We start from the raw sequence: 16,844 nt of genomic DNA, 5'->3' as shown, positions 1-16,844 counted from the left end.
GAATTCTGTCTCAAAAAACTAAAATCAATCCATACAAACAAGGGTTATGACTGGCTCTCTTCACTCCAGGAAATACATAGTAACTACAGGAAATTATGTGTATGTCTTTCTTGAGTATAAAACAATGCATATTTTTTGTCTTGAAACTACTGAACTGATTAACAATTAGATAATCCAATAATTATGTGAAAAAATAAAATTTGTTAGAAAATGTTCAAAATGCCTGTTAGCACCTTTAGTATAAATAAATAGCAATGTGCTGAATGAGTATATGAAGTCTCTTGACCTTTGCTGAAAAGGCCAAGGCACAAATCATTACCACAGGAAAACTGCAAAGCTTTGCAAGGCCAGGTCTATGTACAAGTGAAGACTACAATTCAAATTCCATACTTTACAGGAAAGAAAAAAAAATCATCATTAGTAAGATATGTCAAGTTTTAGAAATACTAGGAGCCAGGCATTGGTGGCACATAACTTTAATCCCAGCACTCCAGAGGCAGAGGTAGGTGGGTCTCTGTGTGAGTTTGAGGCCAGCCTGGTCTACAGAGCGAGTTCCAGGACAGGCTCCAAAACAATACCCCCCCCCCAAAAAAAAACTGTCTGGAAAAAAAAAAAACAAATAAAGGGAGGGAGGGAAGGAGGAAGGGTAGGAGGCAGGGAGGAAATGAAAAAAACAAAATACTAGGACAAAAATCTTAAATCAAGTGCTCAAATACTTGCCAAGTGTGAATCACCATTAAGAGGTGGCCAAAGGCTGGGCTATGGTGGTGCATGTCTACAATCCCAGCTCTTGGGAGGCAGAGACAGGTGGATCTCTGTGAGTTCAAGCCAAGCCTGGTCTACAAAGCAAGTTCCAGGACAGCCAGGACTTTTACACAGAGAAAGTATCTCAAAAAATAAACAGAGAGACTACCAATGACAACTTTTAAATGTCCCTTTGTATTTTCTAATATATTTTCAATACTCCTATAAAATTAAATGTGTATGTGTAGACAGGTATTCATTCAATCATATCTATGTATGAAATATATCTGAATATTATTGGAAATACATTTCCTTGTGAATGGCAATGCATGAAGTTCTAATGTGACTATAATTAAATTTTTTTTCAAAGGAAAAATATTATCTACTTCTTTTAATTTTTCCCTCAAAACAAATCAGAGTATAAGGGGAAAAAATAAAAGAACTAAAAATTTAGTGACACTAAATTTATTATTTTCAAAAGTATACACATGTACATAACACATGAACTTATGGTATTTATTATGTTAAATACAGAATCCACTAACCCAAGTAAAATATGCAGTCATTAAATTATCTCACCTTATTTCCCAATTTAAACACTTCTTCCAAATTGGTGCTATTGGTATTTATCATAATTGAATCTGTATCTCCATAAATAACTTCAAGATTCATCTAATAAAAGCCAAAAATATAAAGATTAATAACAAAATCACACTGATCATTACAAACAATGAAAGTAAAGGTTTCTAGTTCTAGAGACTATAAATGACACTGGTTTTTCACAGGTCATGTTACTTACTACCTGTACTGTCAGGGTATACAATTGAAGATTAAGCCCTTTGTGAACTTGAAATGCAAGCAGTACAAAATTACGAAAACCTTCCCAATTTTCTTTTTGAAAATCTGGAAGAATTAACTGTTTGTAGTTCCAATTGAAACAGAACATGGAATTTAATAAAAATAAAAATAAAACTAGGAAACAGGGTCTATATTTAACAATTCTACCATGTATCTAGTGGTCATAGCAGTTTAAGAAGCAAAAGTATGGATTTAAAATATCCTGGGGTGCAAATATTTATTGGATTCTCAAACAGTATTTAGTAGACTATGAAGTGTGGCAAAATAATATATCATAGCAAACAACACTGGAGCATATATATTATAAAGGCTTGGTGATAAACTCTAATTAGCATCATTACTAATTTGCCTGAAACACATGGAGGCTTCAAGCAGGGGCTAGATCACATCAGTGTTGATACAAGAGAAAAGGCTATATAATCCATTAGGAAGGATTATAAACCTAAACTAGGCATCCTAAAAGAAAATTAGCATGTTTGGGTTACAATTTTCTCCGAACTCAAAAAAGTCACCTAAAATATTCAAGAGTTGTTTTAGAATGAAATGGTCAGCATTACCTTCTGTACCATCTCTTTTGTATGCATCAAAATCTAAATAAAACAAAAGCCAACATTAATACATTACACAATTACAGAGGCACAAATATAACACAACACATTTCCAATTTCTAAGCATCTTTAAAGCTCCTAAATGTCTCACAACACCCAATCTCAAATAATAATAACAAAATCAATATAATCTAAGTTTGCCTTATGCTGATACTTAGTAGAGACACGGCAAGACAATAAATCTCTATTTCTGTGTTTCTTTAATAAACATGTATAATAAGGTACCCCTAATAGTTATGGCAAAGTCACTTATTTTCAGTACTAATATTTTAGTAGAATTGCATGATTAAAGAAAGCTTTATAGTACTTAAAATCTAGCAGTTCATACCCATATTCAGAATCTTAAAAGGTGAATAACAAAGTACTCCATTTACTTTTAAAAAATCTTTTCTAAACTAAATTCCTTGAAGGAAATTATGTGGCCTAGAGATAGTACAATGCCCAGTAAAATTATGGATTTCAATAAACAGTAAATTAACACAAACATACAGACAATTATGAATGGATCTGGCCCGCAGGCCTACATGGCTATGTGCTATAAAACATAAAGTAATGTACACACAGACATAAACAGATATGCTACCTTGGGCCCTATAAGAAGCATCATATATAATATGTGAAGGACTTTGAAGACTTAATAATATGATGCATTGAGAGCAGAGACAGAGGCAAAGAGATACTAAATAATGTGCAAGATGATACAGTGCTCAGAGAACTTCCTGCATTCTATCCTTTCTTTCTCCAAGATCTGCAAGAGGTAGCTACTATTAATATCCTCTTTTCTTAGCTGTGAAACGACAAAGAAGTATTTTTTCTCTCCTAGCCACAGGAAAACAAGGGCACAAAACTAGGCACTCCATACTATTACTATTCCACTATCATTCATTCTTCATGCATCAATCCAAATCAGAAGTTTCTTTCCAAGGAGTCAGATAGAAGTTGGTTTTCATTCATGGTTCTGTCTCCCACCTTGTCAGACAAACTGAAATCCCAAGGCTTCTTCTATCTTTAAAGCATCTTACCCATCTGTCCATCACTGCCCATCTTCACTGTCTACTCCTCTTTATTACTATAGCCCAACTCTGTTCAGATGTTCAAAAGTTAGTGGCTTCCATGCCTTGACGGGGTGGGAAGAGTTGTGGTGAATTCTAATTAAGCTAAGCAATTGTTTTTATAGTGGCTATATAGTGGAATTACCTAAGGATCTTTAAAAAACTAAAGCAGAGACAACCAAAACATGTCTCCAGAACTTGCTCCTGGTCTAAAACTCTCTCTGACTCTAATACTGAGAGTTACTATGCAACCACACTACTTTCTATAATTTATTACATGGTTCTATTTTTTTTCTCTCCCAAAACAAACATTTCTGCCCCAGAATCTCTTTGACCAGAAGTGGGTGGGGGTTTTCTATTAATTATTATTTTTTTTCATTTATTTTATATCCTGACTGTAGTTTGTCCTCCAGTCCCCTACCTTCACCTCCCCTCTACCCACTTCTTTGTTTCTGCTCAGAAAGGGGCAGGCCTCCCATAGGCGTCAACAAAGCATGGCATATCAAAGCTTCTCCCTTTGTTTTATTTATGGCTGGGTGAGGGGGGAATTTGGTCCCAAAAGCCAGCCAAAGCATTAGGGATAGTCCCTGCTTCCTCTGCTAGAAGCCACACAAATAGACTGCTACACAACTGTCACTTGTAAGTAGAGGGCCTGGATCAGTTCCATGCAGGTTCTCTAGCTGTGTAACCAATAGTTTTTAAAAAGAGCTTCCAAGATGGTTCTTAGGACTGGTCCAAGAAAACCATGGCAATTCCATTCTGGAGATATTACTGACTTAGACATGTTCATAAGGCAACTTTACCTTGACCAATCAAAGGTAAGAATTCCTCTAGGAAACTTAAAAGTGTTTTGTTTTGTTTTTCCTCATGAGCATTAGAATAACACCAGCCTCATAGATTGAGGTCAGGCTAGAGCAGCAATGGTCATCATGGTAATCATGGAGAACTATGCCAGAAAGTTCAAGCTAAAATGCTGACAATGTACCTGACTCACAGGGGCTATGTGGTTACTGCTAAATGACACCTGTAAAGTAACATTCTAACTTTACTTAGGACTTATCACCTTGAATGAATCAGGACTAATCTCCAACATCAGAGCCTCCAAGATCAAGCCCAAATTCTACAGTTACATCTAAACCCCAGCTCTACCTTTACAGTTGTTATTTTCTTCATAAAACATCTAACTAGGCAAGAAAAAAATCCCAATCTGTGGATAGTTACCATATGCAGGTCCATTTTTTTGTTGCCTTCACTCATATCAAGTTGGAATCTCTTCCCCAGTCCTCACCACAATTACATCTTACAATGCTCAGCTTAAGCCAAAATTTATTCCATAAAGCCTGAGCTGACCACCCAAACCTAGAACAATCTCATTACCTGTGTTTGCTCTGTTTAGTAACTGAATGGTGCTTTGTACTATTAATGGCTGTTACCCTCCCCAAGTAGACCACAAACTTATGGAGGTCCAAGGGCATGCCCACACCTACAGACCTTAGATAAGACAAGCAATCAAAAGCTATTTGTCAAGTGAATGGAAGCTCCCATTATAATCTCAATTTTTTTCTAACAGACACTAAAATTAATGTAGTATGTACAATGCAGTATGGGAAATAGGACATAATGAGATTGGCCCAAGTTCAGTCAATCACAGAGAAGACAGAACTATTTATCAAAGGTTTAACTGAAACTTCTTACAAGACTTAGCTACTCTCATCACAATGGTCAACTCCATAAGCTCCCAGGTAACTAAGGAAACTCTTCCATGCAAATGAAGTAGCCCACAATCAATTTGTCACTTTTTCATTACATACTCAGTATCTATGTTCTCCAGTGCTTTCTACAAAGAGCTGGTGACAATGCCCTCATGTCAGAGCTCTCAATACAGTCTGCAATTCTTCAGTTTATCTGATGGTGTTTCAGACAAACTGTAACCAGGCTGATCACTATACTCTTGTGCTTCTTCATGAAGCAGTTCTACATGGTGAATATTGCAGTGACCCAGAGTCCAATGCTTATCCAATTACTAATGAGCAAGATCATCCAAAGGCTGCCTTAGCCTCAGGCCTCAATTCAAATGCTCACTAGGGAGGGCTCTGCCGTTGGATAGCCAGTGAACTACAAAACTTTGCATCTAGCAGAAGGCCTGGTATATAGGGACCACTAATATACAGCTGGAGGGTGACAATCCTAAACGGTAGGTAGTTTCACAATACCCATGTGACAAATGATGAAAATTAAGATCTGAGACTTTACCTGAAGAAGTGATTGATACAGAGGTTATAGTTCTATAGTTCATGCCTGACACAGAAGCAGGACCTTTGGATTAAATTCTTTTCACTGTGTCCCACAGACTTCACAGACTTATTACAAAGGCTAACCCATGTGAATGTTCTAGAAACTATTAATCAAAAACTTATATATTACAGGTATTTTCCCCATTGAAGAAATGCATTTTTAAAAATAGCTCCTGGTATCCAGAAAAATCTACTGGACACAAGGTACAATGAATACAAGATGATCATTTATAAATTCACTTCAAAGTGACAAGCCTAATATTAAAGCTAGCCATTCTGACAGAAAATCATTTTATAAGCACCAGCGGCCAGCAAACAGGGCTCTAAAAGATTGCTAAATTCATTAATAAGGCAGTCTGAAGCTATCTGATTTCACAGCAACACCTGCATATTTAGCTACTCATTACCAATTGGATGATGGAATTTTTTCAAGCACATTTCAAAAATCTGCCAACTTCAAGTGTAAAAAAATAAACTTTGTGGTTAATTTTTCCCTTAACAAAGTACAGCTGTTGAGAATAATTGTTCAAGATCTTACCCTGTAATGTCAACTGCAGCAGAACAAAGAGTATTTAATTAGCAAATCTATCCAGTAATTCAACACCTATTATATAAAATGCCTTCGTGATTTTATTCAGGATAATTTGCTAAGAGGGTTATTACTGACATTCAGATGGAATTTAAAATTCCTACGCAAGTCGAGTCATAATAGCAGTAATGATCTCCCCAATCAGGAGATTCGGTGTCACACAAGGCTCTCTTGCAATGCAGCAGCCGATTTCCTGACTTCTTAATTCCTGGGCTCAGCTCAGTGAGAGCCCTTCATGCCGATATTTCAGTCAGCAATACATCTTTAATGGGACTCTATTAAAATAACTAGAACAAAAATGACTTTTTTTTTGGTTAAAAAGAATGACAGCACTGCCATCATATCAATCATTGCAGGCTTTGCAGAACAGTGCCTTTAGGGGGAAAGAGGAGGGGGAAACAGGAAAGGGGTATGGGTGGGGGTGGGGAAAGCAATAATTGAAATAATATCAAAAGGTATTTTAACCCAAATCTGAGCTTCTGAAGGCTGGAGAAAGGTGGTAAAAACTAAAAATGAAAAAAAAAATTTAAAAATTGGTTTTAAAAGAAAATGGTATGTTTTGGAATACACTTACAATGTGCTGTTTACTAATAAGGAGAAACTACAAGTTTTCTACACCAAGGTCAATAGCAGCAACCTAAGTCTACTACTGACATGTGTATTTATAGGTTTTCCTAACATGCCCAGGAGGACACCTAGGTATTTATTGATATTTTCTTTCAAAAGAATACTGCTGTGCTGCAAAGCATTCAAAAGTTATGAAATGTTTCTAGATGCCATTGCAAATTAATAGTGTTTATTAACACTAAACAATTGAGGGCATCAACTTTTCACTGTCAAAAAAAAGTTTCAAGATACTACTCCCAAGATTATGTCTACTAAAAAGAAATCCACTCAGATGTATAATCTATGTGTTAAGCACACTGAAAATCTTACATTCTAATGAAATATTACATAAGGTCAAATTCTAAACAAATAATGCATAAAGAGAATGTTAAATGAAAACTCAATGGTTACTAATGACACAGAATTAGAAATAACTGAAAAATTTAAAAAGCAAATTAGCATAACAGGGGTGACAAAATGAAGGATTTTGAAGGATAGGAAAGAGGAAAGCAGAAACATTATAAATATTGTGATATTTGGTAATCCAGCCATCCTATAAGTGCTTCCTATTATAAATTTAAGCAATTTCCAAGCAAGACCCAGTGCTATACTTGATGAACATTTTTTTTTTAATTTTACATATTGATCCCAGTTCCCTCCCTCTCTCCCACCCTTCCTGTCCTCTGACCACCCTCTCAGCCTATCCCCCCCCCACTCCACAGGGAGGGGTGATGCCTTCTAGGAGGAATCAACAAAATCTGTCAAGTCATTTAGAGTAGAGACTAGGCCCTCCCTCCTGCCTCTAGGCTAAGGGAGTATCCCTCCATGAGGAATGTGCTCCCAAAGTCCTTTTGTGCACCAGGACACATCCTGGCTCCTGTCAGAGGTCCTTTAGACTGCCCAGGCCTTCTAACTGGGACACATGTTCAGGGGGTCTGAGTCGGTCCAATGCTAGATTCCTGCATCAGTCTGGGGGACCATTAGCTCCTCCTTGTTCAGGTCAGCTGTCTCTGTGGGTTTAATTTACACTGCATTTTCTCTCTTCATTTTTATTCTTGATTCTTACATATGTCTTCTCCATAAAATGCTCAACTAGGGGCTGTAAGCTTAAAAAGAATTCTGTTTTCTGTTTTTAACAATAACTGCCTTTATGATACTGGGTTGCTTATGGCTATTAACATTAATTTTATTTATTTTCTCTAAAATTGGGGTGTTCTTCATACCTAGTTCCCTGAGCTGGGTTGGAATAAAAAGAATTATATGCTGAAAAAGTGCTCTGTAAAGATAAAACATTATACAAATACTAGCTTTCTTTTTATAAAGTGAGAAAACTTGAGTCCTGATTTAAATTGCCAATTACTAGTTAGGTCTCTGAATCCTCATTGATTAAACAAGGAGGCTGGGATTGCCTCCAAATCTAAAATCTACAATTCCAAGTTTGACATGAATAAATGTCTCTTCACTATATTTGGTTGTTTTATTTCTAAAGCATATTCATCTCTTTGGTATCAGAAAGGAAGACACTAATATATTCAACAAAAATAATAACACTCACTTCAAGGATATATGTTCATGTTCTGGGCTGCGTTTGAAGGCTTTCATTGTAAAATAACTAAAACTGTTAGTGCTCAGTGCTCATAAACGGTCTACATAGCTTTTTGCACATGTATAAATGGGTGGCTGGCTGTATTTGCAGTACTTAGAAACACCCAATATCTTTTGTTATCTAGTTCTACTCCCAGAGAGTGCACATGCACATCTACAAATTTATCATAGTTTCTCAACCTCAGCACCACTTATATTTTAGACCAGATAGTTCTTCGTCATGAGGAGCTACCTTGCAAGATGTACATGGAAAGATAGTTAACAGACAAAGATCAAGCTTCCTTTCAAAATTCAATGAACAAATACATCTCAATACTACACTATATCTTTGCAATGCGGGGCCTTCTCTGCATTGGTGCTATTCCTTCAGACCTTCACCAGTCAATCTGTTTATAGCAACAGTATCTCCCAAGTCGGTCTCAACACTTTGCCAATATTCATTCTAATACATATTTTCTTAAAATGAAATCCAAGCTCCCTCATTTGATCCTAAGACTCATGACCTATTTGACGCCTTATCTTCTAATGTTTCCCACATTTGTCCTTCAACCAGGCCTTTGCCATATATTTTAGGTTCATTAAACATAACATGTTTGGTGCCTCCTTAGCACACCGGATAACCACATTAGTCTCTAAATATACCATGATCTTTTTAAAGACAATGACTCATGATGTAGCCGTAGATAGCCTGGAAATCACTTTGCAGACCCGGCTGGCCTCTAAACTCAAGAGACCTGCCTGCCTCTGCCTCCCAGGTGGTGGGATTATCCTGATTCATGGTCTATTCTTGTGCTATTGTGCTTTTCACACTCAGTTTCCCCACACTGGTTAAAACTATGCCATCGCTAATTTTGTGTATTAGCTTGGTTAAACCAGGATACCCAAAGATTTGGTCAAACACTAATCTAGGTGTCACTGAAAGTGTTTTTCAAACACTATTAAGACTTAATGAATTCTAAATGAAGCAGATTACCATCACAATCAATTAATTGAAGGATTCAGAGGATAAGGACTGAGGGTGTCTCCAAAGAAAAGATTCCAGCTGCAGACTGTCATCTATTTATCAGTCACAGCATCAACTCTTCTTGGCCACCTGCCCCACAAATTTTATACTTTCAGGTTCCTCAATTTGCATGAGCAAATTCTTACGTATATAATCTCCCTAAAACTCACAAACCCCTACCTCTTATTGGTTCAGTTTTTCTGGAGAATGATAACAAAAGCAACCTAAGTGTAAAGCCTAATAATGTATGACTCGGAGCAAGCAATATAATGTCTCTAAGTTGCTAATTTCTCAACTATAAAACATAGACAGTGACTGACCATTCCTTCTAGTAGGACATTAAACATAACATTGTTAAAGGTTGGGTTATTACTTAATATCCATTTAGTCAGAAAGTTCCTCTCTGGCTTTGATAAACCAGAGCATTCCAGTCCTATGTTCCCATCAGCACAAGAGAGATCAGATTGAGGGGTTATAAACAAGTTATAGGCAGAAATCATGTCATAACTAAACCTAACAATTCTTGGCACAATAAATAATTATCTCAGGTTATGGTATAGTGAGGAAAATCCTCAGTGTTCCATTTTGAAAGAACACAGTTATTATAAATCACAACAGTGGTCCCTACAAGACCTCTCCTACACATATACAATATGCATTTAAATGCTGGCTCTTTCCATACAAGAAATGCAGAGTGTCAATCTGCCAACACAATCCACAGTTATATAAATAAATTGAGAAATTAATTTCTACCCCAATAATAAAGCCCATTGATTACAAACTTAACTGAAGTCATACTCTTCTATACATCTTCAGGTAAGTGGAATTTGTTTTAAATCCTAAATTCATAAGCTTGCTTGATCTGGTGATTTATGTGTAAACAGAAAACATGTTAAAAAACAATACTTTCTGAAAGTTTTCTACTCCCCAGAAGACACAATTAATAATATTTATAACTGTCTTTTATTTATTGTCCTACAATTTGACAGGGCTCTAATTTTGATCCAAAAATCTAAAATACCACCAACTATGGTTTCAAACTTTAAACTGAATCTCTCATTTTATAATTTCTACATAAGTTTCTCATAAATTCATATAATAAAATCCCATGGGATTTTAAAACTCACATTCTGACTTTAAAGAAAACTCGTTTTCACAAGCTACATGCTTATTCTTCGTTGTTCCTCCACTTAAGTCTCTGGTTTAGAAGTTTGAGTTATGCTAGAACAGTAACGCCAGACTTGAAGTTGTATCTCACACAGGACGCTGGAGAGGTTGTAAAGATGGCTTTAAGGCACACTTAAATCTAATCTACTCACCAATACAAGTACTCAAGTATGGGCCTGCATACTTTTAAAATATTAAATTCCCTATAAAAGAAACAAAATCCCAAGAAGCTAAGATTGAAACTAGAGCATGAGATATTAACCTAAGGTCAGTGAAAAATTCTGAAAACTCCTAGCAAAGACTTGAATGTATTCATTTTTTTCTAGGAAGGTACTCATTTTTCATCAAATTTGAAACTTTAATTTGCTTAAACCTAAGTACCATTGAAGATACCCAAATGAGTCACGAGAACAGAACTTTCTGGCTCCTTAGGATTCACAGAATGTCCATGAGATTATAAACACTCCCACTCAATGGGTCTTTACCCTAGCTTTTGAGTTGGGCATTTTCAGCCCCTACCTATAACGCAATGCTCACAAAAAAACATGTACATGTCCAAAAGCTCTGAGTGGACTTCCTGATTGATTCATCTGTAAGGCTAATTAAGATGCGGCCAAGCTATGTCCATGCTTTAGTGAACATCAGCACTCAAGCAAGTTTCACACAACCTGATTAAAATTGACTCAAAATGTCTTACTTCAGTAATCACTTAGATGGAATGAATTTTACATTAGTGGGATCAAGCATGCACCAGGCCTCAGTGGAAATGAAAAGGGCTTACAGTAATAGGATTTATAAACCCACCCATTAGGTTAATGGCTAAATGATTTACATGTAACTTTCTCCCCCACCCGCCTTCCCTCACCCTTTAACTCAGTAAAAACTATGCTTGGCATTTTCCACTGCAGTGCCACACACAAAGGAAATAGCCTTTCTATTTTGGGACATTCTAATTTCTAATAATGGCCTGGGTAGCTACCATTAACTCTTTCAAAGCACAAATAATTGACTAATAAAATTAAGTATTCTATAAGGCCTGAAAGTGCTTAATTGATCATAATTGTCTATTTGAGAAGGAGGCGTCAGGCTGGCTATGCTCAGATAATGAAGTTGGGCAATTCTGAAGCACTGCAATCAAGATAATACTTACAGCTAAAAAGGACATTAGCATTTTCTAGAATCTGCAACATTTTCTTTATAACTGAGGTCATGGGAAAATCTGACTAGAAAACTTTAAGCTCTCAACTCCTAACAAACAGATCTAACAGGTTGTCACTTGTCATTACTAAGTACATAGCTTAAATCTCAATCCTAAAGGAACACATAGCTGGTAGTCTACAGGACATGAAGTTGGAAAGTGACCAACACATTGCCATCACCATTTTGACAGAAGCATTCCTGATTTCTCCAAATCTCCTTTGTAGGATGAGTGTGCATCAAGAAAGTCACTGTGCTGCCCTTCATTACTCCCCACATACATGCAGGTGGCAGATCGAACTTTTATCCTTCCTTTTTTATTTTAATTTTTTCAGTATTAGAAACTGAACACAGGGCTTCGAGCATGTCAGGAAAGTTCTCTACCACTGATCTATTCCCCAGCCAAGCTTAGAAAATTCTAAACTGACTACCTTAGAGAGCACTTCTTTGTTCAGTACTAAAGTTCTACAATAACTTCTATTCTACACTGACCATGCTTTCAATATGCCTTATAAGTATTTTTTTAAACAAAGGCTACCCTTGTTTACCTTTATCTTACTAGATACAAGTTCATAAAAACAATTCCATGATTTAACTGGAGGTGCCCACTTCAGAGAAAAATCTTTCAGGAAGAGGATCCAGTTTCAGGAAATAGTAATTGTGTTTATCTATTCAGAGAAATATTACTACAGACACTTGTTCAGGCATTCTTCTAAAAACCAATCAAATCACAGGTTCTCATTTATTAAACCATTTTTTTCTCCTGTCCCATTATCATCTACTAAATTTTCAGGAAAAGTATGAAAGGAAATTTGAGAGAAGTCATCTAGGATGGAGATATAGAATATAGTCTAAAAGCAGTAATTTAAGGTTTGTATAAGAGTCTGCTACTCACTGCTAAAAAATAATTGTCCTTCACTTCCAAAGTGGCATTTCTACTATTTCAAGTTAGTCATGGCTCAAGCATTTTATACAAATGATATGAAGTACTGTATTATCTGCTTTTTAGAAGCTCCCCCAAAGAATTCATTTATTCATGCATCAAAAATAATGTATTGAATTTCTCATACAATAGCTGGTAGGGAACATAAAGGTGACTGATTAAGAAATGACACCTTCCAACAGTTATGGTGGCATATATCTGCACTCAAAAGGCAGAGGCAGGCCAATCTCTCTGAGTTTGAGGTCAGCCTGGTCTACAAAGCTACTTCTAGGACAGCCAGGGCTGTTACACAGAGAAACCCTGTCTTGAAAAACAAAAAACAAAAAAGAGAAATGACTCCTTCCTTTGTGCCTTTGTGCACACATGCACATACATACATGTACATGATAAAAGCCCCTAGGGCAGAAGTTAGAGAAAAGTTCTTGGAAGTAGGTTGCATATAAGTGGAAGATGAATCACAAACAATAACAGGAAAAGGAGAATGAAAGAAGACTATGCAAAAAATACATAAATAACACAGAGAAACTGAATATTAATAAAAGAAAATCACATTGTTTTAAACATTTTTAAAACAGTTTTATTCCTCCAATAGGAAGCCTATAAGACATACATAGGGTCAGAGTGCTCAAGGAAATTGGGTAGAGAATAAAGAAGAGCCTGAACTATGAAAGAAAACCACATTAAGGGCTTCAGAAAGTGGTACAGTAGACTGACAGCTTAAAAAGGTCTCCAGGACAATAAAACATGTAGCAAATATGTAGTGTAGGAACACAGTGACCAGAGTGGCATGTTGTGGGCTGAACAGCATAGAGCACTGTCAGTACAGATACAGAATTGTATTTAGGAAATGAAATGTAGATGACTTGGCGACAGGTTGCACTTGGGCCAAGAGGACGACAGGGTCAAGTGCTTATGTTCCTGGCTTAACAACTGCATCATCATTCATTATGGTAGGAAATCTGGGAAGGGCAGTTTTGAAATTGAGTAAGATACACTTTAGAAACATTTAAATGAAGAGCACAGGGCTGGCAAGAGTCCAATGGGTAAATACACTTCAATGGGTAAGCTCAGTGACCTGAGTTCAATGCCTGGAACCCTTGTAAAAGTGGAAGGAGAGAACTGACTCCTGTAAGCTGTCTTTACATAATCTCCAATGTGCACCATAGAATGAGAGGGGGGAGGGAGGCACACACACACAAACACACACACACACACATACACACACACACCTACACATATACAAATAATAACAATAAAACTAAATGAAGACTGCAACCAGGAAGGTAAAAGCTAAAATGTTCAGCAGAGGGGAGGGGATGCAGAATATTTGGAGTACAAGAAATCTAGTGTTTGAAAGAAGTACAATACATGAATAAGCAATACAATGTCAACACACAAATAACAGTCTTGAGAGATTGATAGCACAACTCAGGAAAGGCACAGCAGATAAAAGGGAAACTATGCAAAGGGTCACACCACAATCAATGATACTAAAGTGACAGGTGCTCCAAGAAGCTCTTGATCCTTCATTCCTCCAGTACCTTCCATTCCCTTTCAGCTATCGTGTCTCCATTCTTTCTGTCAAAATTGGCAGGTGTCACACAAATGAGGGGCCACTGGCAAATCTAACACAGGCTGCCAGTCAGACAGACAGGCACCATATAATGACTTTGAATGAGAACAATCCTAACAGGTGGCTAGTACAATTCTGAACAAGGTCAAAAGGGAGACACACTGTGCCTTTTCACAAGACACCAAAACAGCTTCAGGGTGCAACTCAAACAGCAATCAAAACCTCCACTTCTGCTTCTGTTTTTGAGATGATGCTGATGAGCTTCATGGGAAAACTGAGTAAGATCAATTTATATCACAAGAAAGAACTTTCTTTAAGTGTTAAGTAACCATCCTTTCCTCTCTCTCTCCCCCAATGTTGCAGGGAAACATGTTCATTCTTGTGTCAAATCAGGTGTCATTACCAAGCAGTTGATTTGTATTTATCCAGTAACAGAAAAGATGGTGAATCCACACTTGGGGGCTCAAACCTAAAGTCCCAGCATGCAGGTGACTGAAGCATGAGGGTCTTCATGAATTCAAAACCAGCCTGGGTCACTCAGTGAGACAGAGGCAAGCCTAGGCTACACAGTAAATCCTGCGCTCAAAAACCTGAAATAAAGCAAAACAAGATGCCAGACTGGGTTCTCCTCAATATCCAAATTATATCCTCCATACATGTCCAGAGAACTATGACCATGTCATACATGATTTTACCAATTTGTCACTGGTTAGATTTTTTCTATTTTTTTTTATTTAAATCTGAAACAAGCTTGTTTTGCATGCCAATCCCAGTTCCCTCGCCCTCCTGTCCTCCATTATCACCCCCACCAAACTCCAGCCCACCCCCTTTCTGATCCCCAGGGATAGTGAGGCCTTCCATGGGGAGTCTTCAAAGTCTGTCACATCATTTTGAGCAGAGCCTAGGCCCTCCCCTGTGTGTCTAGGCTGAGGGAGTATTCCTCTTTGTGGAATGGGCTCCTAAAATCCATTCGTGTACTAGCAAATGTCTCACAATTCTCATGGAACTTTATCCTCAGAACAAGCCACTGTTCAGACAGCACAGGCAGCTGGAGCACAGAAGTAGGTGGGGGTGGAGGGACTGGAACAGCCTTCTCTGAAAGACAAACTTCAATCAAGGCCCCAAAATCACACTGAATGTTAAGAAGCCAGGCGTTGTATAACCTACTGTTCCTAGGAAAGGTGGTGACGTTTGTGTGTATGGGGAGGCTGACTTTCTCTTCTTTGAAGACAACTTTTCTGCACTCCTACCCTCTTAGACCTGATGGCTGCAGATGGCATGGTGAGAATGAGACACACACCATTGGCATGTGGGTACTCAGATAAAGAATCCAACCAGTATATCAGATTGCTGTCAGCTGTGAAAGAGCCAGCACTTCAGCTGCTTCTCATTCTTTATTTTTAAATGGCAGAATTGGCTCAAGGGCATGGTGGCCTGTCACCCAAGAAGACACTCAAGATTTAAAAAGATAAAATCAAAACACTTGAAGGTGCACATACTCACATAGGGCCAAGGAACTGAACAAGTGCTCCAGAAAAACACAAGAGCATTTAAAAAAAAACAAAAACAAAAACAAAACAAAACAAAAAGACAGAAACTAAACAGCTTCCTTTAGTGACATAGTAAAGGGAAAACTAAAAAGTGGGAGTAAAAACTACAAATTAGTTCCTCATCAATGAGACTACAAAATACTGAGAATAGAGCATTTAAACCTTGGGATGTATTACAACATCCTTGGGATGTATTACAACATTATCTAATACATCTTCCATCTTCAAAACCAAAGGGAATACACAATTACATGTAAATCAATAAAATTCCAACAGCCTAAAAAGAACTTCTCCATGCAGAATTAAAATGCGCTTTATGTATCCCTACACTACTACCAAAATCATCACTTGATCAGTCCTGACTTAATTCTCGTTAGTTGTAGACCAAGTTGGATTTTGATATGCAAACTGCTTTTCATGATATTTCATTTTACACAGATAAACACTTTTTTTAAAAAAAAAATGCAAGCCAAAAACACCCTTTTGAGAAACTAAGAAAACAGATGTGGAAGCCATTTGTTTAGATGAAGAGGAATTTTCGCTTTTATAGGAATACAATGATTCATGAGCAGGAAAAAAAAAACTGTCATCAAGTTTACTTCAATAGATACTCTTGAGTTTGAGGCAGCTTTCTAAATATGGCCATTGCTTTTCTTCACATCCCAACTCTCCTGAAATATCTCAAACTACCACTAACAAACATCACTTTTGTCTTTGTTCTTTGAAGTTTTCTGCTTAGTTTTAATATATTATGCTTGGGAAAAAGAAAAATCCCACAACTGTTGATATCATAGCAATACATATTTTCATATCACTTAGGTAAAGTGGACTAAGTACCAAAAGCTTTTGTTATTTATCAAAGAAAAAAACTTGCTGGCCTGGAAGGGCATGGTAGCAAACACATTTAATCCAAGCACTTTGGAGGCAAATGCAGGTGGATCTGAGTTCAAAGTTAGCCTGCCCTGCATACACACTCAGTTCCAGGCTAGCCAGTGGTATATAATAAGATCCTGTCTCAATATCAAAACAAAAAGAAACAAGCAGGCTTAAAATAA

At 37.1% G+C, this 16,844-nt stretch overlaps 1 protein-coding gene across 1 annotated transcript in view; it reads right to left on the bottom strand.

Annotated features, from left to right (window-relative positions):
* Pola1 (DNA polymerase alpha 1, catalytic subunit) overlaps nt 1-16,844 on the bottom strand; it is a 151,957-nt gene that overhangs the window by 31,066 nt on the left and 104,047 nt on the right. Inside the window, exons 27-28 of the mRNA XM_051179271.1 lie at nt 2,160-2,192; nt 1,324-1,416 (exon numbers count right to left, since the gene is read on the bottom strand). Coding sequence (XP_051035228.1) covers nt 1,324-1,416; nt 2,160-2,192 — 126 coding nt within the window. The remainder of the gene's footprint in view (nt 1-1,323; nt 1,417-2,159; nt 2,193-16,844) is intronic.

Source organism: Phodopus roborovskii, unplaced genomic scaffold (assembly GCF_943737965.1).
Source record: "Phodopus roborovskii unplaced genomic scaffold, PHOROB, whole genome shotgun sequence".
NCBI classification, from domain to species: Eukaryota; Metazoa; Chordata; class Mammalia; order Rodentia; family Cricetidae; genus Phodopus; species Phodopus roborovskii.
Note: the sequence above shows the minus strand (reverse complement) of the source record. Positions and strands in the feature narration are given on the sequence as shown.